The sequence below is a fragment of the Prionailurus viverrinus genome, chromosome F2 (assembly GCF_022837055.1).
Source record: "Prionailurus viverrinus isolate Anna chromosome F2, UM_Priviv_1.0, whole genome shotgun sequence".
Classification (NCBI taxonomy): Eukaryota; Metazoa; Chordata; class Mammalia; order Carnivora; family Felidae; genus Prionailurus; species Prionailurus viverrinus.
The window spans coordinates 17,676,991-17,701,585 of record NC_062578.1 but is presented as its reverse complement, the minus strand read 5'-3'; the positions used below and the strand labels follow the sequence as shown (position 1 = coordinate 17,701,585).

Genomic DNA, 24,595 nt, shown 5'->3' with positions numbered 1-24,595 from the left:
ACAAAGTTGGAAGAGTCACACTTCTCACTTTCAAAACCTACTACACAAAGCTACAGTAATCAAGAGAGCGTAATATGGGCATAAGGATAGATATCTAGATCAACAGAACAGAACTTAAGAGTCCATAAATAACCTTATAGTCAACTGATTTTCAACAAGAGTATTGAGGCAATACAAAATGTTATAAAATTGATTGTAGCACAGTTCTGTGAATATAGTAAAAACTACTGAATTGTGTACTTCAAAGGGATAAATTCTATGGCATGGAAAATGAGATCTCAACAAAGCTATTATATATATAAAAACAATTAAGACACAGAAAGACAGAGGAACTACCAGCTTGAAGGAGACTAAAGAGACGTGACAACTACATACAGTATGGGATCCTGGACTAGAGGCTGGAACAGAATAAGGTAGGGGAAAATCCAAATAAAGTCAATAATTTATTTAATAGCATCGAACCCATTTTAATTTCTAGTTTTGGTCACTATACCAAGATCATGTAAGATGTTAATATTAAGGGAAACTAGGTAAAGGGCACCCTCTATATCTTCACAACTCTTCTCTAAGTCTTGAGTTATTTCAAAATAAAAAGTTTAAAAAAAAACACAATGACTTATCGTACCTACTTACTAGAAAGGCTAAAATTTTAAAGAAGAACAATTACATGGGCTGATGAGGATGCAAAGCAACAAGAAACCTAGTGCCTCAAAACAGAACAACCACTTTGGAAAATGGTCTGGTTGTCTCTTATGAAGTTAAATATATACTTACTATTCATCCTAGCAATTCCATTTCTGTGCATTTAACCACGAAAAATGAAAATTTATGTTCACATAAAGACTTGCAGGTGAATGTTTATAACAGTTTTATTTATAATAGCCTTAAATTGTAAACAACTCAAATATCCATCAACAGGTAAAAGGATAAACATTTGTGATACTTCCACATAGTGCAATACCATTCAGTAATAAAAAGTAAACTACAGCCATATACAACAACAAGAATAAATCTCAAAAACATTAAGGGAAAAAAAGACACAAAAGTCAATACTATTGTGTCAGAATGCAGATCAGAGGTTGGCAAAGGTATGGGGCTGGATACTGGAAATGTTCTATATCTTGACTGTGGCAGTGGCTACTGGAATCAGTTGTCAAAACTCACTGAATAATAAAGGATAAATTTGGGGGACACTGGGTGGGTTGGTCAGTTAAGCGTCCAATTTGATTTTGGCTCACATCATGATCTCACAGTTCATGAGATTGAGCCCTGTATCGGGATCTATACTGACAGCACAGAGTCTGCTTAGGATTCTCTTCTCTCTACCCCTCCCCCGCTCACAAGGGCTCACACGCTCTCACTCTCTCTCAAAAACAAATAAATAAAACTTTTTTTTAAAAAGGGTATATTGGGGCACCTGGGTGGCTCAGTAGGTTAAGCGTCCGACTTCAGCTCAGGTCATGATCTCATGGTTCCTGAGTTCGAGCCCTGGGTCGGGCTCTGTGCTGTCAGCTAAGAGCCTGGAGCTTGCTTTGGATTCTGTGTGTCTCTCTCTTTGCCCCTCCCCCACTCATGCTCTTTCTCTGTCTCTCAAAAATAAATAAATGTTAAAAAAATTTTTTTTAAAAGTGTGTATTTTGTCTTATGCTCTGTGCTGTCAGCTAAGAGCCTGGAGCTTGCTTCGGATTCTGTGTGTCTCTCTCTTTGCCCCTCCCCCACTCATGCTCTTTCTCTGTCTCTCAAAAATAAATAAATGTTAAAAAAATTTTTTTAAAAGGGGTGTATTTTGTCTTATGCAAATTGTGTCTTAATAATCAACATAAAAACAAACATAAATCTAACTGGCTCAAATACAATACATAAACACAAATACTTAAGTATATGTAAAGAAACATTTACTCTCACTACTAATCAGTTAGAAGTAGGAGATACTTTCACTATCTTTCAAACTGGTTAAGTGTTTTTTTTTAATTGTTGTTTTTTTTTTTTTTTTTTGGTGTAGTTTTTAAAGAATTTAACATGTGTGGGAATGCAAGCTGGTGCAGCCACTCTGGAAAACAGTATGGAGGTTCCTCAAAAAACTAAAAATAGAACTACCCTACGACCCAGCAATTGCACTACTAGGCATTTATCCAAGGGATACAAGTATGCTGTTTTGAAAGGACACATGCACCCCCATGTTTATAGCAGCACTATCAACAATAGCCAAAGTATGGAGAGAGCCCAAATGTCCATCAATGGATGAATGGATAAAGAAGATGTGGTATATACATACAACAGAGTATTACTCAGCAATCAAAAAGAATGAAATCTTGCCATTTGCAACTACATGGATGCAACTGGAGGGTATTATGCTAAGTGAAATTAGAGAAAGACAAAAATCATATGACTGCACTCATATGAGGACTTTAAGAGACAAAACAGATTAACATAAGGGAAGGGAAACAAAAATAATATAAAAACAAGGAGGGGGACAAAACAGAAGAGACTCATAAATATGGAGAACAAACTGAGGGTTATGGGAGGGGTTATGGGAGGGGGGATAGGATAAATGGGTAAGGGGCACTAAGAAATCTACTCCTGAAATCATTGTTGCACTATATGCTAACTAATTTAGATGTAAATTTAAAAAAATAAAAAATAAAATTAAAAAAAAATTTAACATGTGATACTCATGTAGCATCATCATAATCGGGATACAGAACTGTTTCATCACCCCAAAATACTCCAACATGGTATCTCTTTAGAGTTACTCCCTATCCCCAACCATTTTGTCATTTTGAGAATATACATGTATGTCACCATTAGAAAGGGGCTATTTTCACTTAGCATAATTTCTTTGAAGACTCTTCCAAGTTATTATGTGCATCAATAGTTCATTCTTTTAATTCCTGAGTAGCATCCCACTGTATAAATGTACCACATTTTGTTTATTCATTCATCCACTGAAAGACATTAGAACACAGTGTGTTTTTTTTTTATAGGAACTTGAAAAAAGAACTTTAATGAATAAAGAACTTAGAAAGGAAACAGATTTTAAGTGTCATACAAATAATAAAAATAGAGATATTTACTTAAAAAGGGTTGCTATTATTCCACTTGTACGGGTAATAGATTTTAATATTTATTAGTAACAATTCCCCTTATAAAGAGATCAAAGATCTTCCCTAGAGAGCTAAGACAAGGACGAACATTAAATTTCTTTCTTTGTAATAAAAGATCAAAGATAAAACAGGAGTAACTAGAAAAGTCAGCAACCAAATTAAAATTAGGAAACAAAGTACAGAGGATACATGGTCTTGGTCATCATCACATGGCAAAACACAGATCTTTACTACATATTTCAAATATAACAGAAACCACCCAAACAGCATCAGAATGTGACATAACTGGGGCATCTGGGTGGCTGAGTCAGTTAAGTGTCGGACTCAATTTCAGCTCAGTCATGATCTCACTGTTATGGGTTCAAGCCCTGCATCAGGCTCTGCACTGATCACGCAGAGCCTGCTTGGGATTCTCTCTCTCCCTCTCTCTGCCCCTCCCCTGCTCATTCGTGCACTTGTGCGCGCGCTCTCTCTCTCTCTCTCTCTCTCTCTCTCTCTCTCTCTCAAAAATAAAAAAAAGAAGAAGAATGTGACATAACTGAGAAGTAAACTTTTATTTATTAAACCTTAAACCTCAAGCCTCTGAGAAATAGGGGTTGTTTCTTATAGCACTTTTTGTTAAATGCCTGGACTAATACCTGTACTTTAAAAGGAAATGTTATAGCACTATCCTTAAATGAAAAAACAGTGTTTTTCCAATATATATTCAAATAAACATTTAACTTTTAAAATAAGAAATGTTTATCTATATATCACCTAAAATTATCTCATCTATAAAAAAGAGTTAAGAGTTCCAGTCTTCAAAACTATGAGAAAAGAGTTATCTTAGTAATTTAAGTGGACCTCAAATACTTTTTTTTAAAGCCATCTTTAACAAAGAAGCAAATCATAATATTTAAGAACTCTTAATAACTCATATCCAAAAAGTATTCTGACTACATCCCTCAACTATCACTAAAATTAATGTATAGTGCCTAAAGAACATGAAATCTGTATTTTTACCATTTAATGGGTTTCTATTATTCATTTCTAATTTCTAATGAAACAATTTTCAAAAAATCCATCTTTGTCTACTTTTATTCATATCTAAAAGTTAATAGAGACCATCCTAATATATATAACAAGTTGTATAAGGCCTCTTTTGCTAAGTGCCTTGTGTGGTTTCTAGATCAAACATTTTTGAGGGTACATAATTGAAAGACACATCGACATGATTTTACAACCTGCCAGAAAGTTTCTGAGATCAGGTCTTTATTTACCAACAGTCCTTGCACTATGCAGGTATATGGCTATATATGAAACACCACATCCCACAACTATTTCAGATCACCTATTTTAAATATGTTTTACTAGTTTAAAAAATTTTTAATAAGGGGTTTTTCTTACTAGGATTTTTTTTTAAATCTAATTACTAGGTTGGGTTAAAACTTACCAATTAACATGAGCTTTTCTCTGCAACTGAGTTAGCACTAGAGGATGAAAAATGTGTAACAAAGTTAAATAGTACTCTAAAGAAAAAAGACCCTCAAAACTGCTATTACATTTATTGCAAAATACTTCTTTTGTATTAAGCAACAAAAAAAAGAGACCTTGCCTTTGAGGCTTTGATTCCCACTTCTACTCCCCATTCTTTTAAAAATTTAAAAACAGTTCAGTTTCTTTTAGAAACAACAGATCAATGAAAGCAACATACTTATCAGATTGCCTTTTGCATCTCTCAGAGGAGCACCACCTCCACCTTTCCCCCAGGGGTTGTAACTTCTCATTTCAGCTTCTAATTTAGCTTCATATTCTTCTTTTTCTTCGCGTTCTCTCTTTCTTCTTTCTTCTCTTTCCCGAATCTTGATAATATGAAGGGATATTTATAAGTGCTGACAAGCACTCTGATATAAAAAGTTTAGTTTTAATATCAGTTTTTATTTTTCTTATTAGAGAAAAAACCTTGGGAAAAAAATTTTTACAGTCTATTTCACTATAAAATTTAAAATCATAAATCAATGGAATACTCAATTTAAAAACACTCCTTGGCTAGAATGAATAGCGGCTGGTCCCTCATATTATGCCATGAGTACTTTCCAGCCACTGATGCCAGTTGAGACTGAACCAATTCCTCCTTCCCACCCCCAACTTCTACCTGAGCCACTCCCTCCCTAACATCACCAGTTGCTTGAGGACCAACAGGATCTCCCTACTTTCCTTTTCCATTTATCTTTTCATGGGACCTGGCCAGTCACAAACTAGTCCCCACACCTCACCAGACTTTTCTACCCTGGGCAAACTCCATTCTCAGAATACAAAGAGGTTGGAGAATTCTGGGCTACTTTAAGTACAACTTTATGAAAGCAAACAAAATAGGCTTCTCATCATCAAGTATAAGCATATATTGGGTCTCTAGAGACATTTCGATAGGCAATGAACAAGTATCTACATTTTGGGAAGTTACTTTTAAAAACATAACCACATACATAGAAAATTTAAGCACCCATTCCAGCAAAGCCATGGAAGTCATCACATGCATGAAATAAAATTCTAGAATTAGGAAATCTAGTTTTGTCAGTGGTGTTCAGTCTTCTATTTGTAGAAACCTACCATCCAAAAATTAAAGTAATTCTCTAATTAAGAAAAATCCATTTTCAAGGAGGTTGCCCATATAAAAACTGAACAAAAGGAGCTTTAAAAGAAATCCAAGTAGAACTTTATAGAAAAGTACCTAAGGTGGGCATATACCTACCAAGAATTCCAGGATCCTCTCCAAGATATATGGATATTCCCAAAAAAACCCCAAACATTTGATACAATTACTTTTAAGTAAGCTTTCTTCAAATATAACAAACTACAACAGAACCCATTATCCTTTTCTTTAAAAGTGTTCTACTTTTTTTCTCTTAATTCATATTCATAGCCTCATTATTCATGTAGATTACAACATACAGAATCATCTTCAAGCCATTTCTTCTTTCTCATTCCCTATATCTAAGTACTATCAATAAATCCCAGAGTTGTCTTCTGGATATTCTATCTTCCCTGTCTGGTTCAGAGCCTCATTACCTCCTATCTGGACTGCCTCAATAGTTTTAAGGTTTCTCCACCACATCTCTTTCTCAATCATACACATCACAACTAGCTATCCTCCTAAAACTTTTAAACCATTCCTTTTGCTCTCTGGCTTAAAATTTCCTCCTTTAGGCTATCCATAATAGGATGAAATTGAAAACTTACTAGCTAAACTTCATGATCCAGCACAATTTGACATTTCAGATCCTTCTCCCACATCAATTCTATTTCCTGAGTATGCCAGGAATTTAAAATCTATTCACTGTATAACATACAGCTCAAATATCAACAACACATGAAGTCTTCCTAATCACCAGGCAATTATTCTTATCCTATGTTCCCAAAAGCATTCTAATCTATCTACATCAAAAATTTATCATATTGAATTATAAATGACTGGTATTGTTTTCTCCTGTGCCACAAAGAGTTCTAAGGGACCACTGTGCTAACATATAAGATGTTCAACATTAAATGTATCAATGAACAAATGCATGAATGAATAAATGAATACCTGTTGCTGCAAAGCTTCTTGGTAAGACTGAAGTGACTGTTTTGAAGGCTTTGGTTTATCTTCAAAAATTAATCCTGAATTTATTCCTCGATCACTTGTGATTTTCAGTTCATTCTGTCCAATCATATTCCTACATCAAGTACAAAACAATTTGTATCCATTTATGACAAAGCAAGAATACAACACTCCTTTGAAACAGCATAGCATTTAAGTAGATTTAAAAATAGGGGAAGATATTTCTCTGTAGGTCAAAGAAAAATCCTTAAGTAAATGTTCCCTTACTAAGCTCTCTCCACTCTCTCTGTTTTCACAATTAATGAAACTTTTACATTTATTAGATCTATTTCTTGACCTATGTGGCAGTTACATGGGGGTAAAATCTGTGTGATAAGTCATCAAGTGGTATATGTATGGCTTAGGCACTTTTCTGAATGCAGGGAAATAATACAGTAGAATTCTCTCAATATCATAAGAATGTACTTAATAAATGTATACCAACTTCTTAGCCATCTCAAAAATAAAACAATAAAATCACAGTAAAAAGTCTATCTCAAATAAAATTTATATTTTTGAAAAATTTGCAATGAATCAAAAAATGAAAAACTTAAAACATATTATGGTTACAGAAATCTCAAGCAATAAAGTGCTATTTGTCTTAAACATAGGAATGTAGCCACTTTGAAGAAAATAATACATTTTAAAAATCTGAATTACAAAAGATAAACTCAAATATTAGTTTTATTATAAAATTATAACTATGAAAAAGAGACTACGAAAGGCTTATCTCCAAAAACAGTATCATGTCTTTAAATAAGAGTTCCCTTTGTGTATCTAATTTATCCAATTTATTTATAATCTTTTATGAAGATAAATAGGTATGTTTATGTATACTGTCACACTGCATCCTGAGAGGATAAAAGGACAGATGAGAAGACCCAGAGCAAATGATTCCTAACAGAACTTCTACTTTGTGGGGGCTCTGTATGTGCAAATGAAGAAGGCTGAAGGGGCTTATTTGAGTAAAACCAATCTCTCAAAATAGCTACAAATTACATAGTGAATTGATTCACTCATTATCTATTTCATTCCTTTTTCTTCCTGTCTTTTACCATTCACTCAAGGACCCAAATTCTTGGCCTTTATCAATTTCCCCATGGCCCAAAGATGAGAGGGTTTAGAGATACACAGTCAGATTGGGATGGGAGCAAGGAGAGAAGTGGTAAGGGGGTGGTAGTCAAAAAATAACACTATTTTTGAGGTATGTTGTAGCATACATTAGGATTTCCTAACTTTCTATGGCTGAATAATATTTCATTTATACGGATATAACACATTTTGTTTACCCATTTATCAGCTGATGGACATTTGAATTGTTTATACTTAAAGTATTGTGAACAATACTGATATGAACATTCACATATGAGTCTTGGTGTGTATATATATTTTCCTTCCTCTTAAGTATATACCAAGTGTTGTATGGTAAGCATATGTTTAACTATTTAAGGTAACTGCCATTTCCTCCAACTGCTTTTTATATATACTGATTTTGTACTCAGCAATGCTGCTAAAACTATTAATTCTAACATTTTATGTGTACATTCTTTTGCAAATAACATTTTGTTTGCTCTCTTCCTTCCTAATACTCATACCTATCTTTCTTCCTTTTTTATTTTTGATCTTGCTGCAATTATTGGGCCCTAAAAAATGTGGTCATAAGAACACTCGTCATATTGCCAATTTCAAAAAGAATGTTTTACATGTATCACCATTAAGTAAAGTATATGATATAGGTCTTTCATGTTTACACATTCTCAGGTTAAGTAGGCTCTCCTCTAACATATTCTGTTAAGTTTTCAATCGCTAATGGATATTGATGTTTATTACTTCTTTTTCTGTAACTACTGAGATGGTCATATAGCTTTCTTCTTTATTATACCAATATAGTACATTATAATACTGATTTTACAATATTGACATCTAACACCAATTAGCATTTAGTATATGTCAGACACTTTTTTAGACACTTTACATATTTTAATTCATTCAATCCTCAGAATAAACCTATGAGTTGATACTATTATTATCCCACTTAATAAACAGGGAATAGAAGTTAAGCAACATGCCTCCAGCTGAATAGAAAAACCAGGATTCATACCAAGACACTCTGCCTCCACAGTCCACACTCTTAGTTGATGTGTACTACTACATTTATTCATCCTATTTTCCAGAAAATTCCAATTTAGAATTCAATATCCCTTTTTACATTATGAGGTTCAGTTTTAGGATGGCTGTATCTATCTTTATGATTGAAATCAGCTGGAAATTTCCAATTGTCATTATGACCTTGTTGGGTTTCATATCAAGATTATGACATTCTCATAATCACAGCTGTGGAGTATTCCCTCCTCTTCTGTACTCTGTATTATTTTGTGTAAGTTTGAGGGAAGATTTGAAACTTATGACCTAATTTCTTTTTTTTTTAATTTTTTTTTTTATGTTTATTTTTGAGAGAGACAGAGACAGAGCATGAGCAGGGGAGGAGCAGAGACAGGGAGACATAGAATCTGAAGCAGGCTCCAGGCTCTGAGCTGTTAGCACAGAGCCCAACGCGGGGTGCGAACCCATGAACCACGAGATCATGACCCGAGTCGAAGATGGACACTTAACTGACTGAGCCATCCAGGCACCCCTTATGACCTAATTTCTAAAAAAGTTTTTATATTATTCAAGTTTTCTACTTCTTTTTGAGTCTATTTTATTAAGTTAAATTTTAAGAGGAATCTTTCTTCACTTAAATTTCCATATTCATTGGCATAAAACTATGCATAATATACCCTTACTATCATTTTAACTTTAACTCCAACTACAGTGACAATTTTTCATTCCCAGTATTTATTTATGCCTCATCATTTTTTTCTTGATCAACTTCAGTAAAACCTTGTCTTTTATTAATCTTTTTATTCTTCTATAACCCTACTGCTTGTTTTCTGCCTTATCAAGCTATCACTTATATAAAGAAATAATATAGTCTCACACTAGGATTCTGTTTGTCTACTTTAATCTGAAGTTCTTTAAAATTTTGCTTTATATATTTTGAGACCTTATTTTTAGGTGCATAAAATTTTGTGTTGCCTTTATGCTGCTAAAATGAACCTTTATTCTTTATAAAAGAATTCTTTTGATCTTGAAGCTTTATGACTAAAAAATCCATTTTATCTGATGTTAATATAGTAAACAAAATTTATTTCATATTCTCCTAGTGTATTTGTACCCTTTTACTTTCAACTGTTCTATATCACATTTAAATATATGTAATACGGGTAACCCCTGGATTTTGCTTTCGCATCTAATATGACAAGCTTTCTCATTGAAACAGATATAGATACTTAAAAATTTACTAATATCAAATTAAAATTTTCCATTTAATTTGTACTTATAATCAAGTTAAACAGGCTTGCTCCTTAAACCTTTCTATATCTCATTTTGTTCTTTTTGCCTTTTTAATTTTTCCCTTTAGTACATTAGTAAGTTGTGCCTTTTATCTCAATACTTTTTAATTTTTTTTTAATGTTTATTTATTCTTGAAAGAGAGACAGCACGTGAGCGGGGGAGGGGCAGAGAGAGACAGAATCGGAAGCAGGCTACAGGTTCTAAGCGGTCAGCACAGAGCCCAACGCAGGGCTTGAACCCATGAGCAGTGAGATCATGACCTGAGCTGAAGTTGGATGCGTAACTGACTGAGCCACCCACGCATCCCTTATCACAATACTTTTCATGCTTACCCTAAAAATATAACATCCATACTTACCAAAGACTAAAGCTAATCAAAATATTTACCAACCTCCCAAATGATACAAAGATTTTAAAACACATTAATCCTATTTAGCCCCTTCCATATTATATGCTATTCCTATTAATTATTCTTAATTTTACTTACCCTTAAATCCAAAATAATTTTACATAAATATTTAATTCCACCTACTTATTTACCACCTTTCTTCCTTTCCACTCCTTTATGAAACTCAGACCTTTCTCTCTGCACCCTCCTTCCTTCTGCGTTTAGAATTCCATTTACTAAGGGTCTGCTAATGGTAAATTTAGTGGTTCCTCTTAAAATATTTTTATTTCATTTTCATTAATGAAAAATAACTTTGCTGAGTATACAACTGTCTCAACACATTGACAGTATCTTTATCTTCTGAATAGCTTTCTAGAGTTCTTTTGAAAGAAAGGTCTTTTCTCTCTGGCAGATTTCATGTTCCTCTGTATTTTATATTCTCAAGTTTTACTACAATTGTCTTTTATCTAGCCTGTTTGCAAGGTGTTAGGATTCCAGAATGTATAGGTTAAAAAATTAGAAAATGTTAAGATATCATCTCTTCAAATATTTTTGTCCCACTCTCTCTAGAATTCCAATTTCATAGTTAGTCCTTTTTAGTTCCATAATTTTTATCCTTTTTTTTTTCATATTTTCCATGTCTTTTTCTCCCTGTTCTGAATGATTTTGTATCTACTAGTTCAGAGGTTTTCAAATTTTAGAGGACAACATGGGGTGCCTGGGTGGCTCAGTCAGTTAAGTGTCCAATATCAGTGTAGGTCACACACAGTTCATGGGTTCATGAGTTTGAGCCCCACATAGGGCTCTCTGCTGTCCGTGAGGAGCCAACTTTGGATCCTCTCTCCCTCTCTCTCTCTGCATCTCCCCTGCTCACTCGCTCTCTCTCAAAAATAAACATTAAAAAAAATTTTTTAGAGTACAACAGAATCATCTGAAAAGCTTGTTGAAACACAAGGTGTCAGCCCCTCTACAGAATTTTTATTCACAGGGAGGGTAAGGGCCTGAGAGTTTGCCCTGATTTTGCTACTCTGGGAGCCACATTTTGAAAACTGTTCTAGTTCATTAATTCTCACTTTAGATATGTGACATCTGCTATTAAGGTCCATCCATTAAGTTAATATTCTCAATCATTTAAAAATTTTTCTAAAATACATAGCTGCATTTAAACTCTGACTGGTCATTCTTCATAAGTTTATTATGCCCTGATATAAACATGACCAATATGACTATTTTAGATTTTGTCTAATAATTCCTAATCTGAGGTCCTTATCTGTCTGTTTTTGCAAGCCTATCCCCACTCATGGTTTAGTTCCTTGTATATTTTGTGATTTTTGTTTTTTAATATTTATTTATTTTTAAAAGAGAGAGACAGAGCACAAGAGGTGGAGGGACAGAGAGAGAGGGAGACACAGAATCCAAAGCAGGTTAAAGGCTCTGAGCTGTCAGTGCAGAGCCCAATGAGAGGCTCAAACCCATGAACTGTGAGATCATGACCTGAGCCAAAGTTGGATGCTTAACCGACTTAGCCACCCAGGCGCCCCTATTTGGTGATTTTTAAATGTGAACTTCATATTTTCCATGGAAAAGTATTTAAACTACTTTTTAAATTACTATTTAAAGTACCAATTACTTTAAATTCCTGTTCATTGAGAACAGGAATTTCGGGAATTTCCCTTATGTTACTCGGACTCTGGCAGCTTCATTAATAATCTCTGTACTTTTTTCCTTCCTTCATTAATCCAATTTCTATCATCCTCCCTTAATTCTATCATCAATTTTTCAATAATTCTGCTTAAAGAACGACATTGCTTTCATGTTTCAAGAAATCAATTTTTTAAAGTTATCAACAAAAGAAGCACAAAGAACAAAGATAAACAGCATTCCAAAAACAAAAATAAGAAAAACACATAAACTTAGACACTTTTTTCCTTTTTTCACGAAGTGAAATATCCTTTTACCGATCCTTTTACCGATGATATTTATGGCTTAAGACTAGGAGATTCTCTAAAACCCTGCCATGCTTATGGGACCTGGGATGGAAACTGCCAAAAATGGTTTTGAGAAGTGAATAAAGTTGAAGCAGTGATTCCCTAGCAATTGAAGACTCCTGTTCTTCTCCTTCTTTTTTTTCCCCCTCTTTCTCTGGTGATCCAGAGCTCTTACTACTTAGAAATCACCCAGACCAGGGGTGCCTGGGTGGCTCAGTCAGTTAAGTGTCGGACTTTGGTTCAGGTCATGATCTCGCATTTCAGGAGTCCGAGCCCCCCGTTGGGCTCTGTGCTGACAGCTCAGAGCCTATAGACTGCTTCAGATTCTCTCACTCTCTCTCGCTCTCTCTCTCTCTTTCCCTCCCTCCCCACTCATGCTCAGTCTCTCTCTCTTAAAAATAAACATTAAAAAAAATTTTTTTTAATCTCAAAAAATCATTCAGACCATAAGGTGTACCATTCAGACAATGTAGTTAAATTTATTGTCACATAAGAAATGAGCGTGACAAAGTGGTTATTGAGGACAATGCCAATATCAAAACTGGAGGAGTGGATAACACTGTCAAAGTCACAGGAGATAATTTGGCCTTCAGTGTAGCCATGGATACCTACCAATGGTTTTATCTCATCATCTTTGGGAAGGGAGTCCTGTCATAGTTAATTTGAGAATTTGATTAAAAGATATCCACATTTATTGCAGAAACATATATACACAAAATTTAAGCATTCAATATTTCAATAGATTTGTAGCCTCTCTGAAACCTTCATAGCGTAAGAAATTCCAAAGATCTTTTTCAACTCTAAAGTTCTTTAACATGGTCCTTAATAGACCTTGCTCAATAAAAAGATAGTCCTTTTGTAGGTGGCAAATTTTGGTTCACAAAATAAATATATTTATAAAATAATTACAATTTCTGCTGTAATCACAAATCATTACAGTGTAAATGTGACTAGTTTCCTAAACTGTAGCAAAGAGTTGAGGCTTTGAAGCCAAACAAAGCTACTTCAGTCTCCACCTAAACTGCTTATTGACTGAGGACTTAGGGAAGTCATGTTATAATTTTTTTTTTAATGTTTATTTATTTTTGAGAGAGAGAGACAGAGTGTGAGTGGGGGAGGGGCAGAGAGACAGGGAGACACAGAATCTGAAGCAGTCTCCAGGCTCTGAGCTGTCAACAAAGAGCCCAACATGGGGTTCAAATTCATGAACTGTGAGATCATGACCTGAGCCAAAGTCGGACACTTAACCAACTGAGCCACCCAGGCGCTCCAGGAAGTCATTTTATATAGCTGAGTTTCAATTTCTTCAATTGCAAATACTGATAGATATAAACTATAATGTATATAATGACATGACATGACAACATACACTACTCAGTAAACTGAAATTGCTATTATTATTATGACTATTATTGTTTTAGTAAATGTATACCAATTTAGGACAATCAAAATTCTAAGTACAAATCATCAATCAGTCAACACAGGTTTGGGGATATGAATGACAGACTTACAAGCCCCTTTGCTGTACCATTTTTACCTATGAATTAAGCTGTCTTAAAGAAATACGACATTGGAAAGAAGACAAATTAGGTGCACACCAAACCAGTTTACAGAAGCACGGGTTCCTTCCATTTCTAATTAGACTAAAATGCTTGGGGATAAATAAGTGCATGAGAAACTGGCTGGCAAAAAATTAAAGAGGTCATTTCATTATTTAACTGTTATTATTATACAACAATTTTACACTCTGTAATATAGCGTTCAGAAAAATATAATAGAAAAAAGATAATTTAAGAAACAACTACACTGGGGACAGGAATCAGGACTAACAGTAAATGGACGTGAGGAATCTTACTGAGATGAAAGTGTTCTATAACTGGGAAAGACTTCCACAATAGCAAAGTAAGAACCTCTGAAAATTTGCTACTCCATTGAAGTACTGAAAACACTGCTAACAATGGTCAAAATCAACTTTTTAATAATTCTGAAAATTAACAAAAGTCTTGCAACAATCCAAGAAGAGTCTTAAAAAATTAAAAAATAAAAACTTTCATTAAGAACAGGAATTTATGACATGTGAACTGCCCTTTCCCATTCAACTTCTGCCTAGCTCTACTGAAGCCTTAAAATCCAACAATCTGCCACAGATGGCAGCTGTAAAAACCAACAGCCCTCTACCACTGGACATGTAGAACAGATTTGAAGCTCCCCAAACAGCCAATCTATACATAAATGTCACTTGTGACCTATCTGGCAGCTCCCTGGAAAAGCTCCATTCTTAAGGCCTGCCTTTATTTAACACATACCTAAACCTTATTCAATTTAACATCCTTATCATGAAGTGTTTGTAGAAAACAATCAGCGGCAATATTACAGTTATCTGAGGCAGCAAAACCACTGGAACATGCAAAAGGCTGACCAAAAAAAAAAGGGGGGGGGGAAGAAAAATTGGGGAGTAAAATATCCATAGGGGCTTGAAAAACAAACATATTCCTGCGAATCTAGAAAGCCTCGTGCATATGCAGAACTACAAAGATGCCCAGAAAATCTCTGAGAACACTCTGATCTCTCACCTCTGGCTGGCAGTGAGGTTCTGTGCCAGGAGGAAGCGAAGGCAGAGGTATAAACTGCTTGGGTACTGAACATGCACCAACATGAAGACAGAACACTCCACAAAGAGTCTTACAGGTTTAAGTCCTTTAAGGAAATTTAAGTCCTTTAAGGAACCTCTGTTCAGTCATGACCTAACTATTAAGCTAATAAGACAGGAGAGGCATCAGTAGTCACACATAACAATATAAACTTTACAGAATTGGTTCACAATATTACTTGAAAAAGAGTCACAACAACAAATAGCAACAACAATAAGCCTTAGGGAAAGGAAAAAATCTGATCTCCACAGTTGCCACATTGTATCTTTTTAAAGGTCCACTTTTCAATCACACAAAAAAAATGTATATGAGACTAGTAAAAAGCAGAGAAGTATAGACCATAGATAGGAAAAAGAAACCAGTCAGTAGAACCTGTCCTTGAGAAATCCCATGTGTTGGACTTAGTGGACAAAGACCTTGATGAATTACAAATATCTTAAAAAATGAAGGAAAATCATATCTCAAGAATTAAAGGAAAGTGTAAGAGCAATGTTACACCAAATAAAGAATATCAACAGAGAGAAATTCTTTAAAAAAAAAAAATCAAAAAAAGGGTTGCTCAGTTGGTTAAGCATCCAATTTCAGCTCAGGTCATGATCTCATGGTTTGTGAGTTCGAGTCCCACATCAGGCTCTCTGCTGTCAGTGCAGAGCCTGCTTTGAATCCTCTGTCCCCCTCTCTCTCTGCCCTTCCTCCACTCATTCTCTCTGAAAACTAAACATTGAAACTTGTTGGGATGGGCACTGAGTGTAATACATAGGGGATCAATCACTGTAATCTACTCCTGAAATCATTATTGCTGTATATACTAACTAACTTGGATGTAAATTAAAAATAAATAACAAAGAAAGAAAGAAAGAGAAAAGAAAAGAAAAGAAAAGAAAAGAAAAGAAAAGAAAAGAAAAGAAAAGAAAAGAAACATTAAAAAAATAGATATTATAGAGGTGGAAAGTCACTAGAGATTTTAGTAGAAGATTTTAGCAGGCAGGCAGAAGAAACATTCACTGAACTTGAAGACGTGTCACTTGAGATGAAGTCTGAGGAACAGAAAGAAAAAGATTGAAGAAAAATGAACAAAACCTCAGAGGCCCTGTGGGACACCATCAAAAATACCAAGTATAGGAGTCTCAGAAAGAAAAAAAGACAAAGTGACATAACGAATGTTTGAACACTGGCTGAAAATTTCCCAAATTTGATAAAAATATTAATCAACACATCCAGTAGCTCATCAGATTCTAAGCAGGCAAGCACAGAAATCCATATGTATACACATTATAGTCAATCTGCCGAAAGACAAGGAGAGACTCTTGAAAACAGCAAGAAAATAACAATTCATCATGTACAAGGGAACTCCAATAAGATTAAGAGCTTATCAGAAACCTTGAAGACAAGAAGGCAATGAGATGACACATTCAAAATGCTGACAGAAATGACTGGGCCATTAAATAAAAACTCAGAGAAGTCATCTCTAACAGACATGTCCTATAATATTGAATGGAGGACCTCAGATTGAATTGAGGAACACTTTACAGCAACTGGAATAAACACAAAGAAATAAAGAACACCAGTAACAGTAATTACATAGGTAAAGATAAAAGAGATTACAAATATGTTTTTATTTGCAACTTTATTCTTCTCTAACTTAAAAGATAAAGAAACAGGGGCGCCTGGGTGGCGCAGTCGGTTAAGCGTCTGACTTCAGCCAGGTCAGGATCTCGCGGTCCGTGAGTTCGAGCCCCGCGTCAGGCTCTGGGCTGATGGCTCGGAGCCTGGAGCCTGTTTCCGATTCTGTGTCTCCCTCTCTCTCTGCCCCTCCCCCGTTCATGCTCTGTCTCTCTCTGTCCCAAAAATAAATAAATGTTGAAAAAAAAAAAAATTTTTAAAGATAAAGAAACAAAGGATCAAGAAAGGAAAGGAAATAATTATAAAACCATGTTAATGGGCTTAAGTGTATAAAGATGTAATTTGTACGACAACAATGGCATCAAGGAGAAGGGAAGGAATGGCATTATATTGGAGAAATATTTTTTACATTGTTTTCAGAGAGAGTGCACATGCACTGGAGTGTTGGGGTTGGTGGGGGGGGGGTTGATAGAGAGATTGAGAGAGAGAGACAGAATGAGTGTTAAGCAGGCTCCATGTCCAGCACGGAGCCCAGTACAGAGCTCAATTTCACAGCCATGACCTGAGCCATGACACATCACGACCCGAGCCACAATCAAGAGTCAGACACTTAAGGCGCCTGGGTGGCTAAGTCAGTTGAGTATCTGACTCTTGATTTCAGCTCAGGTCATGATCCCAGGGTTGTTGGACTCTGTGTTGAGCATGGAGCCTGCTTAAGATTCTCTCTCTCTCTCCCTCTGCCCTTCTGCCCTGTTTGCACATGCACTCTCGCGCTCTCTTTCAAATGAAAAAATTAAAAAAAAAAAAGAGTCAAACTTTTTACTAAGTTACCTAGGTGTCCCTTTACAATTTTAAATTAAGTTGATATTGATCTAAATTCAGTTCTTTTTAATTAATGTATTAATTTAAATCTGTAACAAAAACACCAAAAATCCCACAAGAATTATAAGAGGAAGAGAATTAAAACGAATGCTATAAAATATTTAACATAAAAGAAGGAATCAATGGAGGAACAGAAAAACAAAAACAGAGGGTATTTTTTTAAAAGGCAAAATAGCAAACAAGTTCTTAATAAGAATTGCACTCAATGCAAATTTAGGCAGAGGCTAGCAGAACAGGGTGGGTCAGGGGATGGGAGGGAATAGGGGCAGACAGAGCAGGATGCAAAAATAAGTTGTCTGCACAGAGACACACTTTAGATTCAAATACACAAATAAATTGAGGGTAAGACATGGAAAATGCAAGCTAGCCAAAAAAAGAACAAAAGTGGGGAGAGGGAAGATGGCGGCGTAGGAGGACGCTGGGCTCACCGCACGTCCTGCTGATCACTTAGATTCCACCTACACCTGCCTAAATAACCCAGAAAACCACCAGAAGACTAGCAGAACGGATTCTCCGGAGCCAAGCGTAGACGAGAGGTCCACGGACGAGGGTAGGAAGGGTGGCGAGGCGGTGCGCGCTCCACGGACTGGCGGGAGGGAGCCGGGGCGGAGGGGCGGCTCGCCGGCCAAGCAGAACCCCCGAGTCTGGCTGGCAAAAGCAGAGGGGCCGGACTGACGGAGTGTGTTCTGACAGCAAGCGCGACTTAGCGTCTGGGGGGTCATAAGTTAACAGCTCTGCTCAGAAAGCGGGAAGGCTGGAGGACAAAGGGAGGGAGAGCTGCTGAGCCCCCTGACAACAGAGCTCAGTTTGGTGGGGAACAAAGACGCTCGCCAGCGCCATCTCCCTCGCCTATCCCCCAGCCAAAATCCCAAAGGGAACCAGGGAACTTACTCGCTCCGCACAAACACCCAACTCTGTGCTTCTGCAGAGCCAAACCTCTGGCAGCAGATCTGACTCCCTCCTGCTGCCACAGGGCCCCTCCTGAAGTGGATCACCTAAGGAGAAGCGAGCTAAGCCTGCCCCTACTGCCCCCGTGCACCTTGCCTACCCACCCCAGCTAATACGCCAGATCCCCAGCACCACAAGCCTGGCAGTGTGCAAGTAGCCCAGACGGGCCACGCCACCCCACGGTGAATCCCGCCCCTAGGAGAGGGGAAGAGAAGGCACACACCAGTCTGACTGTGGCCCCAGCGGTGGGCTGGGGGCAGACATCAGGACTGACTGCAGCCCCGCCCACCAACTCCAGTTATACACCACAGCACAGGGGAAGTGCCCTGCAGGTCCGCACCACTACAGGGACTATCCAAAATGACCAAGCAGAAGAATTCCCCTCAGAAGAATCTCCAGGAAATAACAACAGCTAATGAACTGATCAAAAAGGATTTAAATAATATAACAGAAAGTGAATTTAGAATAATAGTCATAAAATTAATCGCTGGGCTTGAAAACAGTATAGAGGACAGCAGAGAATCTCTTGCTACAGAGATCAAGGGACTAAGGAACAGTCACAAGGAGCTGAAAAGCGCTTTAAACGAAATGCAAAACAAAATGGAAACGACGACAGCTCGGATTGAAGAGGCAGAGGAGAGAATAGGTGAACTAGAAGATAAAGTTATGGAAAAAGAGGAAGCTGAGAGAAAGAGAGATAAAAAAATCCAGGAGTATGAGGGGAAAATTAGAGAACTAAGTGAAACACTAAAAAGAAATAATATACGCATAATTGGTATCCCAGAGGAGGAAGAGAGAGGGAAAGGTGCTGAAGGGGTACTTGAAGAAATTATAGTTGAGAACTTCCCTGAACTGGGGAAGGAAAAAGGCATTGAAATCCAAGAGGCACAGAGAACTCCCTTCAGACGTAACTTGAATCGATCTTCTGCACGACATATCATAGTGAAACTGGCAAAATACAAGGATAAAGAGAAAATTCTGAAAGCAGCAAGGGATAAACGTGCCCTCACATATAAAGGGAGACCTATAAGACTCGTGACTGATCTCTCTTTTGAAACTTGGCAGGCCAGAAAGAATTGGCACGAGATCTTCAGTGTGCTAAACAGAAAAAATATGCAGCCGAGAATCCTTTATCCAGCAAGTCTGTCATTTAGAATAGAAGGAGAGATAAAGGTCTTCCCAAACAAACAAAAACTGAAGGAATTTGTCACCACTAAACCAGCCCTACAAGAGATCCTAAGGGGGACCCTGTGAGACAAAGTCCCAGAGACATCACTACAAGCATAAAACATACAGACATCACAACGACTCTAAACCCGTACCTTTCTATAATAACACTGAATGTAAATGGATTAAATGCGCCAACCAAAAGACATAGGGTATCAGAATGGATAAAAAAACAAGACCCATCTATTTGCTGTCTACAAGAGACTCATTTTAGACCTGAGGACACCTTTAGATTGAGAGTGAGGGGATGGAGAACTATTTATCATGCGACTGGAAGCCAAAAGAAAGCTGGAGTAGCCATACTTATATCAGACAAACTAGACTTTAAATTAAAGGCTGTAACAAGAGATGAAGAAGGGCATTATATAATAATTACAGGGTCTATCCATCAGGAAGAGCTAACAATTATAAATGTCTATGCACCGAATACCGGAGCCCCCAAATATATAAAACAATTACTCATAAACATAAGCAACCTTATTGATAAGAATGTGGTAATTGCAGGGGACTTTAACACCCCACTTACAGAAATGGATAGATCATCTAGACACACGGTCAATAAAGAAACAAGGGCCCTGAATGATACATTGGGTCAGATGGACTTGACAGATATATTTAGAACTCTGCATCCCAAAGCAACAGAATATACTTTCTTCTCGAGTGCACATGGAACATTCTCCAAGATAGACCATATACTGGGTCACAAAACAGCCCTTCATAAGTTTACAAGAATTGAAATTATACCATGCATACTTTCAGACCACAATGCTATGAAGCTTGAGATCAACCACAGGAAAAAGTCTGGAAAACCTCCAAAAGCATGGAGGTTAAAGAACACTCTACTAACGAATGAGTGGGTCAACCAGGCAATTAGAGAAGAAATTAAAAAATATATGGAAACAAACGAAAATGAAAATACAACAATCCAAACGCTTTGGGACGCAGCGAAGGCAGTCCTGAGAGGAAAATACATTGCAATCCAGGCCTATCTCAAGAAACAAGAAAAATCCCAAATACAAAATCTAACAGCACACCTAAAGGAAATAGAGGCAGAACAGCAAAGGCAGCTTAAACCCAGCAGAAGAAGAGAAATAATAAAGATCAGAGCAGAAATAAACAATATAGAATCTAAAAAAACTGTAGAGCAGATCAACAAAACCAAGAGTTGGTTTTTTGAAAAAATAAACAGAATTGACAAACCTCTAGCCAGGCTTCTCAAAAAGAAAAGGGAGATGACCCAAATAGATAAAATCATGAATGAAAATGGAATTATTACAACCAATCCCTCAGAGATACAATTATCAGGGAATACTATGAAAAATTATATGCCAACAAATTGGACAACCTGGAAGAAATGGACAAATTCCTGAACACCCACACTCTTCCAAAACTCAATCAGGAGGAAATAGAAAGCTTGAACAGACCCATAACCAGTGAAGAAATTGAATCGGTTATCAAAAATCTCCCAACAAATAAGAGTCCAGGACCAGATGGCTTCCCAGGGGAGTTCTACCAGACGTTTAAAGCAGAGATAATACCTATCCTTCTCAAGCTATTCCAAGAAATAGAAAGGGAAGGAAAACTTCCAGACTCATTCTATGAAGCCAGTATTACTTTGATTCCTAAACCAGACAGAGACCCAGTAAAAAAAGAGAACTACAGGCCAATATCCCTGGTGAATATGGATGCAAAAATTCTCAATAAGATACTAGCAAATCGAATTCAACGGCATATAAAAAGAATTATTCACCATGATCAAGTGGGATTCATTCCTGGGATGCAGGGCTGGTTCAACATTCGCAAATCAATCAACGTGATACATCACATTAACAAAAAAAAAGAGAAGAACCATATGATCCTGTCAATCGATGCAGAAAAGGCCTTTGACGAAATCCAGCACCCTTTCTTAATAAAAACCCTTGAGAAAGTCGGGATAGAAGGAACATACTTAAAGATCATAAAAGCCATTTATGAAAAGCCCACAGCTAACATCATCCTCAATGGGGAAAAACTGAGAGCTTTTTCCCTGAGATCAGGAACACGACAGGGATGCCCACTCTCACCGCTGTTGTTTAACATAGTGCTGGAAGTTCTAGCATCAGCAATCAGACAACAAAAGGAAATCAAAGGCATCAAAATTGGCGAAGATGATGTCAAGCTTTCGCTTTTTGCAGATGACATGATATTATACATGGAAAATCCGATAGACTCCACCAAAAGTCTGCTAGAACTGATACATGAATTCAGCAAAGTGGCAGGATACAAAATCAATGTACAGAAATCAGTTGCATTCTTATACACTAACAATGAAGCAACAGAAAGAAAAATAAAGAAACGGATCCCATTCACAATTGCACCAAGAAGCATAAAATACCTAGGAATAAATCTAACCAAAGATGTAAAAGATCTGTATGCTGAAAACTATAGAAAGCTTATGAAGGTAATTGAAGAAGATTTAAAGAAATGGAAAGACATTCCCTGCTCATGGATTGGAAGAATAAATATTGTCAAAATGTCAATACTACCCAAAGCTATGTACACATTCAATGCAATCCCAATCAAAATCGCACCAGCATTCTTCTCGAAACTAGAACAAGCAATCCTAAAATTCATATGGAACCACAAAAGGCCCCGAATAGCCAAAGGAATTTTGAAGAAGAAGACCAAAGCAGGAGGCATCACAATCCCAGACTTTAGCCTCTACTACAAAGCTTTCATCATCAAGAGAGCATGGTATTGGCACAAAAACAGACACATAGACCAATGGAATAGAATAGAAACTCCAGAACTAGACCCACAAACGTATGGCCAACTCATCTTTGACAAAGCAGGAAAGAACATCCAATGGAAAAAAGACAGCCTCTTTAACAAATGGTGCTGGGAGAACTGGACAGCAACATGCAGAAGGTTGAAACTGGACCACCTTCTCACACCATTCACAAAAATAAACTCAAAATGGATAAAGGACCTGAATGTGAGACAGGAAACCATCAAAACCTTAGAGGAGAAAGCAGGAAAAGACCTCTCTGACCTCAGCCATAGCAATCTCTTACTCGACACATCCCCAAAGGCAAGGGAATTAAAAGCAAAAGTGAATTACTGGGACCTTATGAAGATAAAAAGCTTCTGCACAGCAAAGGAGCAACCAACAAAACTAAAAGGCAACCAACGGAATGGGAAAAGATATTTGCAAATGACATATCGGACAAAGGGCTAGTATCCAAAATCTATAAAGAGCTCACCAAACTCCACACCCGAAAAACAAATAACCCAGTGAACAAATGGGCAGAAAACATGAATAGACACTTCTCTAAAGAAGACATCCGGATGGCCAACAGGCACATGAAAAGATGTTCAGCGTCGCTCCTTATCAGGGAAATACAAATCAAAACCACACTCAGGTATCACCTCACGCCAGTCAGAGTGGCCAAAATGAACAAATCGGGAGACTATAGATGCTGGAGAGGATGTGGAGAAACGGGAGCCCTCTTGCACTGTTGGTGGGAATGCAAATTGGTGCAGCCACTCTGGAAAGCAGTGTGGAGGTTCCTCAGAAAATTAAAACTAGACCTATCCTACGACCCAGCAATAGCACTGCTAGGAATTTATCCAAAGGATACAGGAGTACTGATGCATAGGGGCACGTGTACCCCAATGTTTATAGCAGCACTCTCAACAATAGCCAAATTATGGAAAGAGCCTAAACGTCCATCAACTGATGAATGGATAAAGAAATTGTGGTTTATATACACAATGGAGTACTACGTGGCAATGAGAAAGAATGAAATATGGCCCTTTGTAGCAACGTGGATGGAACTGGAGAGTGTGATGCTAAGTGAAATAAGCCATACGGAGAAAGACAGATACCATATGGTTTCACTCTTATGTGGATCCTGAGAAACTTAACAGAAACCCATGGGGGAGGGGAAGGAAAAAAAAAAAAAAGAGGTTAGAGTGGGAGAGAGCCAAAGTGTAAGAGACTGTTAGAAACTGAGAACAAACTGAGGGTTGATGGGGGGTGGGAGGGAGGGGAGGGTGGGTGATGGGTATTGAGGAGGGCACCTTTTGGGATGAGCACTGGGTGTTGTATGGAAACCAATTTGACAATAAATTTCATATATTAAAAAAATAAAATAAAATAAAATAAAATAAAATAAGATTTGTAGATGGAAAATAAATACATGAAAAGATGTTAAGCATCATCATTATTGGGGAAATGTAAATTAAAACTCCAATGATACAATCCTCAACAAGATACTAGCCAACCAGATCCAACACTATGGTAAAAAATTAATTCACCACGACCAAGTGGAATTTATACCTGGGATGCAGGGCTGGTTCAATATCCACAAAACAATCAAGGTGATACATCACATCAATAAAAGAAAGGACAAGAACCACATGATCCTCTCAATAGATGCAGAGAAAGCATTTGACAAAATACAGCATCCTTTCTTGATAAAAACCCTCAAGAAAGTAGGGACAGAAGGATCATACCTCGAGATCATAAAAGCCATATATGAAAGACCCATCACTAATATCATTCTCAAAGGGGAAACACTGAGAGCTTTCCCCCTAAGCTCAGGAAAAAGACAGTGATGTCCACTCTAGCCACTATTATTCAACATAGTATCGGAAGCCTTAGCCCCAGCAATCAGACAACACAAAGAAATAAAAGGCATCCAAATCAGCCAGGACAAGGTCAAACTTTCACTCCTTGCAGATGACATGATACTCTATATGGAAAACCCAAAAGGTTCCACCAAAAA

At 36.9% G+C, this 24,595-nt stretch overlaps 1 protein-coding gene across 14 annotated transcripts in view; it reads right to left on the bottom strand.

The window, feature by feature from the left end:
* Positions 1 to 24,595, bottom strand: part of CSPP1 (centrosome and spindle pole associated protein 1) — a 154,839-nt gene that overhangs the window by 44,053 nt on the left and 86,191 nt on the right. For all 14 annotated transcript variants that reach the window (XR_007148498.1, XR_007148497.1, XM_047841944.1 and 11 more), the window contains 2 exons: positions 6,670 to 6,799; positions 4,798 to 4,945 (listed from right to left, as the gene is read on the bottom strand). Coding sequence is in view for 12 of the 14 variants with exons in the window: in XM_047841944.1 (XP_047697900.1) it covers positions 4,798 to 4,945; positions 6,670 to 6,799 (278 nt within the window). In the remaining 2 variants the exon portion in view is untranslated. The remainder of the gene's footprint in view (positions 1 to 4,797; positions 4,946 to 6,669; positions 6,800 to 24,595) is intronic.